At 58.4% G+C, this 8217-nt stretch overlaps 1 protein-coding gene across 1 annotated transcript; it reads left to right on the forward strand.

Annotated features, from left to right (window-relative positions):
• Positions 1–1151: 1151 nt before the first annotated feature.
• FAM83A (family with sequence similarity 83 member A) lies at positions 1152–7852 on the forward strand. Its single transcript, XM_026039501.1, has 4 exons — positions 1152–1649; positions 3497–3664; positions 4529–4653; positions 7324–7852. Exons 1-4 carry the CDS (start codon positions 1167–1169, stop codon positions 7850–7852), a joined length of 1305 nt encoding a protein of 434 aa, XP_025895286.1. The 5' UTR covers positions 1152–1166.
• The last annotated feature ends 365 nt before the right edge of the window (positions 7853–8217 follow it).

Below are 8217 nucleotides of genomic sequence, written 5' to 3' on the forward strand. Positions count from 1 at the left end.
CCGGCACGCGGAGCACTGCCTGCATGATAAAAGTGTGTCACACGTGCCTCGGCGTGACTGTTCCGTAAATACCCGGGTATTTATGGAATACCTGATGCGTGCTGCTCTCACGCCCTGTCTTACCTCATCCCCGTGCGGTCGTACCAGTTGGCCTGGCTCCCCACAGGTATTTCGCTCCTTGTCCCCGCTGAGGAACGTCTTAGTCTTTCTAATGACACAGCAGCTGGGCTTCCAGGATGACAACGTGACTCTAGAAGCTGCAACTTAAGGGAGAAAAAAAAAAAAAAAAAAAAAAAAAAAAAAGAGGAAAAGAAACAAAATGTGCACAATCAGATGATGAGTGTTTGCATTGCTGATGCTTTGGGGCTGGCTCACAACCCTCCCTCCACATAATACTCAGGATGTTTGGGAAAGGGTATTTATTTCTTTTAATAGGACAGAGTAGTCATAAAGCTTTAAAGAAATAAATTAGTGCATCGTCCAGAGTAATAGCAACATGCTACGGACGGGGCACAGTGACGAATTTGGGGCTGTTTTTACGCTGGCCCGGCAGCAGGAAGGTCTGGGCAGGAGTCCTGCGCCCTCGCTGCCGTTCTGAACCTGCCGCCATGGCCGGAGCCTCTGCCCCGGCCGCGCATCCGGGCTGTTTGTGCTCCGTAAGGAACCCCACGGGAAGCCCAAGGAGCCCGGGGCTGTTTTGAAGGTTGTGCAACGATGCTTGGAAGCCTCCCTGCTTCTGGCTGAGCGCTCTCCTCGCGCGCGCCTTGCCCAGCATGCGCCGGCACGGCAGAGCGGAGCCCATCGGACAGCGCTGCTAATTGCACGGGAGGCCTCGGCACACCCGCGGGGAGAGGTGGGGGCCTCGCAGATAAGCAATCTCATCAGCTCCGTGCCTCCATCTGGAAACAGATTTGGTGCTGAAGTACCTCTGAGAAGCCAGCGAGATCGGGTTTGTTTCTTCCTTTTTTTTTTTTTTTTTTTTTTGAAGTTAATTGAACCAACAAGAGCGTGAATTAGCCCCGGGCGCCGAGGCCTCTCTGTTTTTGCTGCTGCGAGCTGGGCGGCGCGGGAGCCGCGGGATGCAGGCCGGCCACGAGCGGGGCTGGGCGGCCTGCGCGGTGCACGCGGGCTACCCTGCCGAGCGGCTGCTCGGCCACGGCGGCGCCATGAGCCAGCCCCGGCACGTGGGCAAGATCCGCCGGCGCCTGGACGACATCAAGAACCAGTCGCTGGCGCTGCCCAAGGCGGATTTCAGCCACAACGAGAGCATCAGGCTGGCCACGGACGCCTTCCTGGACGGCGGCACCGACTCCTACCTGGAGACCTTGGGCAAGGAGGGYGAGGTGGATTTCCTGTCCTCCGTGGAAGCGCGCTACATCCGGGAGCACGCCACGGAGTCGCCGTACGCGTRCGAGGCCGGCGCCGACGGCGCGGCCGGCGCCAAGCAGCCCAACGAGGCGGCCTCGCTGCCGTCGGGCACCTACTTCCCCACAGCGTCGGAGAGCAGCGAGCCGCCGCTGCTGCGCTCCTGGAGCGCCGCCGAGAAGCCCTACCTCAAGGAGAAGTCCACGGCCACCGTGTACTTCCAGACGGAGAAGAACAGCAACATCAGGGACATCATCCGCCGGCACATCAACAGGACCACGCAGGTACGGGGCGCCCGCCGCGCTCCCCGGCCGGGCGCTGGAGCCGGGGATGAGGACACGGCGCGGGGCGGCCGGCAGGGCCGGGCAGTGTGGGGCGGCCTCGCTCTCACCTCATCCCACGGACTTCAGAAAAGAGCAGGAATCCCTTTTTGTGCCCCATTTCATGCTGCTATGTTATAACAGCAGCAGCAGTGGGGAAGTGGCTGGCGGAGGAGCAGCAAAGGCGCCGGGAAAGGGTCTCGGGGGGGCCCCAGTGCCGGGYGACATAGTGCCTTTGTCCGGGGCACTCTGGCGCGGGAGCAACAGCTCCCTTTTTTATTTCCCCTTCCTTATAGACCAAAAATAATAATTAGGCATTTCGGGGCTCTGCTCATCAGCATGGGGGAGTTTTAGCCTTGCATAAGTGCAAGGTTCAACTCGAAGCTGAAGCTCAGAGCTCAGGGCAGCTTGGGACTGCCCAGCGGGCAGCGACGGCCACCGAGCCCCGTGGGGCTTTTGAAGGGCCAAGGTGGGAGCGCATCCCAAGCAGAGCGCGGTTTCCAGGCGTTTCTTTCGGCAAGAAAAGGTACCTACAAGGGCAGAGCCTCGGCACGGGGTGAGGAGGGAGCCCYCGGGTGACCGGGTTGCGTTCCTGGGAAGAGGCTCCGGTTTATCGCTGCATTTCCTCCCAACTTGGCTCTCGGATGTCAGCATCACTAGCGGCCCCCCTTGGCTTTACCTGAGTCCAACCAAGCAGTTTATTGCTGCTCTTTTCCCAAAGCTTCATTTCAAACCTCTGTGGGCCAGGGAGCCGCCAGGTTGAGAGCAGGAAGCCTCTGGAGCGGCCGCTCTCCAGCCCAAGCCCCGGAGCGCCCGAGGCTCCGTGTCCTGGCTCCCCATCCTGCCGGAGGAGCAGAGGGGCGGACGCCCCTTTGCCAGGGGAGTCGCAGAGCAGCTCAGAGCCTCACAGAGAAGCAGCAACAGCAGAAGGAGCAGGGGAAGGGCAGGATAAACATCAGCCAGCGCATCAACCCCGTCCCGTTTTCCATCCTGACAGAACATTGAATCAGAGAATCACAGGATGGCTGAGCTTGGAAGGGACCTCTAGGGATCATCTGGAGCAGCCCTGCAGGCAGGAAAGCTCTGGTTTTCCGTGTGTGTTTCCCTGTTAGGCTCTGTGAAACGGTGTCTCCCAGGGGCCACCCTGCACACAGTGACGGTGCTGGAGGGTCTGCCCGGGGCCTGGCGAGACCAGAGCAGCCGCTCTGCCTAGCAGTGCAGAAAACTTCAGTAGAAACTGTGGCAATTTCACTGATTTTCAAAGCTGTTCGTAGCACAAGTGGGATTATCGGGTTGTCCATCCCGATCCGCAGAGGAATGTGCACCTTTGGAAGCTAAAGGAGGTATTAGCTGGGCGGGATTTTCCTGGGGCCGTGGCCCTTTCTGTGGACAACAGCAGGGCACTATGGAGCGCAGAGCCTCAGCCAGGCAGGGGAACCCGTGTCCCCATGCGGAGCTGGGTGGGTTCCCGTCACGTTTACACTGCTCTCAGTCCCGGCGGTCTGGGGGCCCCAAGTGCCGCAGCTGGGGCCCTCTGTGCCCCGTCCGGGCGGGAATGTGTCGGACTGAAGGGGTAAGTTCATAAGGAGCCGTGGAAAGCAGGAGGGAGCCGCTGCAGCGGGACCCGGTGCCCTGTCACTGGCCACCACCAAGAAGAGCTCTTAGGGAGTGCAACAGAAATATGCACATGTGCATTCTCAGGCTTGTGTTTGCTCAACATAAATACATATTTTAGTAACTAAAGGCCCTCTCCCTTCCCCGGGCGAGCTGGGGCTGCGCGAGCTCCCGTGCTGAGGCCTCCGCTCCCGCAGGTGCTGGCCATCGTCATGGACGTGTTCACGGACACCGAGATCCTCTGCGACCTCCTGGAGGCGGCCAACAAGCGCATGGTGTTTGTCTACCTGCTCCTCGACCACGGCAGCATAGAGCTCTTCTCCGAGATGTGCGACAAGCTGCAGGTGGCCGAGGAGCTCTTCAAGGTACTGAGCTCCCGCGTGTTTGCACGGGAAGGGTGATAGAAGCGGGTGATTAAAGYTTTTGTTATTAAAGGTTAATAAAGGGTGATAGAAGCGGGTTATTAAAGCCGGGCTTGGGCAGAAGGAGCAAAACCTGGGCCGARCTCAGCCCACAGGAGCAAAGCCAAGGACAAGCTCAGCCTGCGGAAGCAAAGCCAGGGCAGAGCTGAGCCCACGAGAGCAAAGCCAAGGCCGAGCTTAGCCTGCGAGAGCAAAGCCAGGGCTGGTTTCAGTCTACGAGAGCAAAGCCAGGGCCAACCTCAGCCCGCAGGAGCAAAGCCAGGGCCGAGCTCAGTCTGCAGGAGCAAAGCCAGGGCTGAGCTCAGCCTGCGCCTCAGCTTGCAGGGGCCACACAGGCGCGAGCAGGAGCACGGGGCGTCCAGSCGGGATGAGGGGCATCCGAGCGGGACGAGAGGCATCCAGGCGGGACGAGGGTGGTCGAGGTCTTTGCCCTCCTACCCCTCGACCGCGGGCACCTGCTGCTGGCTCTGGGGCCAACGGAGGGGCTGTGGGTGGGACACGTGTCTCGCATGCACAAGGGCAGCACCAGGCACCGTCGCTCCCTCTGGGCAGGTCTCCACACAGCTGCATCTCCCGCGTGAAGCAAATAGCAGGAGCAGGAGGGGAGGCTTGAGGAGGTTCCTGCTACCCCAGCCCTTCAATCGCAACATTAGGAAAAGCATGAGGATATCCTGAGAGCAGGAAGAAGGGAAGAGCTGGAGACCAGGGGGAAAGGGCCCTTTCCTTCTGGTTTTAAATTAAAAGATATAAAAAATTAATTCTACTAGTGTTTTTAATTAATTCTGCGTTGTCTTTTTTCTTTGCCAGAACATTTCAGTCCGCAGCGTCACAGGAGAGGTTTACTGTGCCAAATCAGGCAGGAAATTTGCAGGACAAATACAAGAAAAGTTCCTGATTTCTGACTGGAGATACGTGCTCTCTGGCTCTTACAGGTGAGACCAACCACTGCAGCTCATGTCTGTGAGACCTCCTATTGATGGCTTGTTTATTTATTTATTTATTCGTTAATCTTCTTAAAATCTATTACTTCACGTAGAAAGTGCCAAAGAAAGCTTTGGTACAGTTGAGGGTTTTTGAGGGGGGAGGTGAATTAAAATAATCCCCTTCTTTGAAGTATACATAATTTTCAGCAATCCATTTAACACTTTTTTGTAACTTTGAAGCTTCTGAGATCTCTGTAGAACGTGGCATTTGGTTTAAGTGTTTGAGACTGATGCGGATGACTTTGCTGGTGCAGTTTGGCAGGGAACTGGACCTGTGTGTGTGTTGATATTGGGCTCTCCTCACTGCTTGGGTCCTCAAGGGCTCCCACRAGCTGTGTTTCCATCTCCCTCAGGATCCCCTAGTGCAGATAATCCCTTATCTAAAGGCTCGTTCTCCATACGACAAGTTTAGTGATTAAAGGGAAAACAGAAAGACTTTGGAGACACCCTGCTTTTCCCTTGTGTTTCTTTAACAGGTAGCAAGTTTCTTTGTAATTGTTGTGACTTTGTGAGCTGGTTTGTAGTAACTGATAGACTCTCCATTTCTGTGCTGCTCTAGTTCTTCCAGAGSCAAAGTGTAGAAACTCCACAGCTGAGACTTGCATTATGATCCCAAAGTTGTCAGACTCGAGGCTCTGAGTCTGGCTCACGTAAATATAAAGTTCCTCAGTCTCCTGGCTACCAAGCTGAGCTTAACAAATGCCAGAGCTGTGTCATTCACAAGCCCAAATTCAGATCCCAAATGAACCACCAGCTAATGAGTGGCCACACAGGCTAGGTTTTATTGGCCGCTCCGGTTTTTGTTGTTGTCCTCTCAGCTTTCTGTTAGCTTCCAAACCCTCACCAAAATGCAACAGCAGATTTACATAGGAGCAGAAGGACAGGACGTGCAGAAGGACAGGGACAGAACAAGACCTTTTCTTTACSACGAGGCTTCCTTTGGCATCTCTTTTCACTCTTATACAAACAAAACCACYCCCGAAGCCCGGCACAGCGTTATTCCTGTTGTTCTCCACTGCTGCTGCAGTATCTCCTAGCCCCAAGGGACTCGTCCAACGGCATAACCTGCTACCCAGCAAGCAGGGGGAGGGCACGTTGAGCCCCCTCTCACCCCAGCAAGCTCAGCGCTGCTCGCTGGCTCAGAGCTGCTCTCGGCGCCTGTTTTTCTGGGGCCTTGCTGGCTCTCACTTTATACAGGTTCAAGTTTCCTTTTATACCTAAAATCTTACGGAGCAACTTCTGCAGGCTGGAACAGGAGTGATTTGAACTTGGGGCAAACCGGCCCCCTCTGCTCTGTAATTATTAGCAGTTGTGTTTGCACAGATCTCACAGTGAACACCAAGGCGTATTCCCCTTAGCCAGCTTCATAATCACAGAATCACAGAATGGTTGAGGCTGGAAGGGACCTCTGAGAGATYATTAGTCCAGCCCCCCTGGACATGCAGGGTCACCTAGAGCTTGTGGCACAGGGCTGCATGTCGAGGACGGGAGTGGGCTGAGGAAATCCAAGAGCCCTTCTGTCCATCCACGGTCCTCTGGATGGTCCATCCATGGATCCCCAAAGCCAAAGCGTTTGGGGATAAAATCCATTTGTGTTAGGGACAGCAAAGAGGATGCATATAGGCTGTCAGGGGCAGAGGGCCCAGCAGCAAATCCTCGGCATCCCCTGCTCCGGAGCTGATTCTAACAACCCGCTAAAGAGCCAAGGCTTGAGTGAGTGTGAGTGTGAGTGTGAGTGTGAGTGTGAGTGGAGGCTGGACAGAGGTTCTTGTACTGCTGCTTCGGGAGCCTGGCCTGCAGTGACACGGGCGAGTACAACTGCCAGGATGGGGCCCAGAGGCTGTTTTTCTCCCTGGGAGTCAGTTAGCAGGTTTGCTGTGGGGTTTTGTTGGTGGTAGCTTTTAACTTACAGGTGTGATTTTGTTTTTGTTTTCTCCATGGACTCTGTTCCAAACACCTCCCCTCCCCGCTCCCAAGGGGCGGCTTGGAGGGCTGTGATGTGGCAGAGGGGGGCAGGTGTCAGTGGACACAGAGGGGCAGGTTTGGGTGGGCAGAGAGGGGCAGGTTTGGGTGGGCTGCTTTTCAGCAGCTTGGGAAAAATGGGCACAGGATTTTTGCTGTTTTCCTGGTGCGGGACTGGGTGGGTTGCACTTCCCAAGGGGCATGGCAGCCTGCAGGAAAGGGCACCCTGCGTGTTTGCGTGGGAAGCCCTYGGCTCCGGCACGGTGCATGGGGGTAAGTACCTCGTGCAGGCTCCAGGGAACAGGCACCGCAGCGTGAGGCAGGGAGCGGGCAGCCCTGCGGGCTCCGGGTGCTGCTTCCCACCCTGCTCCGGGAGCTTGTTGGACGCGCCAGGATTTCTCCCCAGTGGGGGAGGCAGCTGCAAAAACAAAGTGAGATCCAAGTCACAGCGGGTGCTGACGGGAGCTCGAACAGCAGCTGTGGCCCCATCCCGCTCCCCACAGCCCCGTCCTGCTCCTTGCATCCCTGTGCCACTCCTCATGGCCCCTTCCTGCTCCCCGTAGCCCCGTGCGCTCCTCGCGCCCCGTCCTGCTCCCGGCTCCCATCACCTCCTCCCTGCGGGATCCCGCTGGCTCTAACCCCTGCCCTCTCCGGCAGCTTCACGTGGCTGTGCGGCCAGGTGCACCGCAACCTGCTCTCCAAGTTCACGGGCCAGGTGGTGGAGCTCTTCSACGAGGAGTTCCGCCACCTCTACGCGCTCTCCAAGCCCGTGAGGGGCCCCAAGTCGCCGCCGCGGGCGCCGGTGCCGCGCGCGGCCGCCTGGCCCGCGCGCCGCAGCCCCTCGGCCAGCAGCGCRGGCAGCGCCCACACGCTCTCGGACGCCCTGAGCAGCCTCTCGGCCGGCAGCCCCCGCGCCGGCCGCGCGCCCCGAGCGCCCCTCTTCAGCGGCGCCCTGGCCCCGCCGTCCCCCCTGCACAGGGTCGGCTCCTTCCACAGCTACGGGCCCTTCACGCCGCCCCCGCCGGCCCTGCCGGCCACCTACTACCAGCCGCACTGCGACTCGGCCGCCCTCCTCTACGGCAACATGAACATCTACAGACCCATCCGGCTGCGGCAGGAGGAGCCCGGCAGGACCGGGGTAGCGGCGCCCTGGCGGTGCCTTCACAAGGCCAACCTGTTCGCCTGACGGCCACCCGGCCCCGCGGCGCCCGCGAGCGCGGCCAGGGGCTGCTCAGCACTGCCAGGGACTGCGGAGCACGGAGACCCCGCACGGGGCAAACGGAGGAGCACGGAGACTCCCCATGGGACAAACGGAGGAGCACGGAGACCCCGCACGGGGCAAACGCAGGAGCACGGAGACCCTGCACGGGGCAAACGCAGGAACACGGACACCCCACACGGGCTAAACACAGGAGGATTTCAAGGCTCTTACCCTGTTCCGGTGCCTACGGTTGCTTCTTCCACTAACTGAAAAGCGGAGCTAAAGCTGGGGTGCAGCGTGAGCCCGTTAAGAACAGGCATCCACAGGGCTGCAGACCACGGGGGGCTGCT

This window comes from Nothoprocta perdicaria, unplaced genomic scaffold, assembly GCF_003342845.1.
Source record: "Nothoprocta perdicaria isolate Ctin4 unplaced genomic scaffold, notPer1 scaffold_230, whole genome shotgun sequence".
Lineage (NCBI taxonomy): Eukaryota > Metazoa > Chordata > Aves > Tinamiformes > Tinamidae > Nothoprocta > Nothoprocta perdicaria.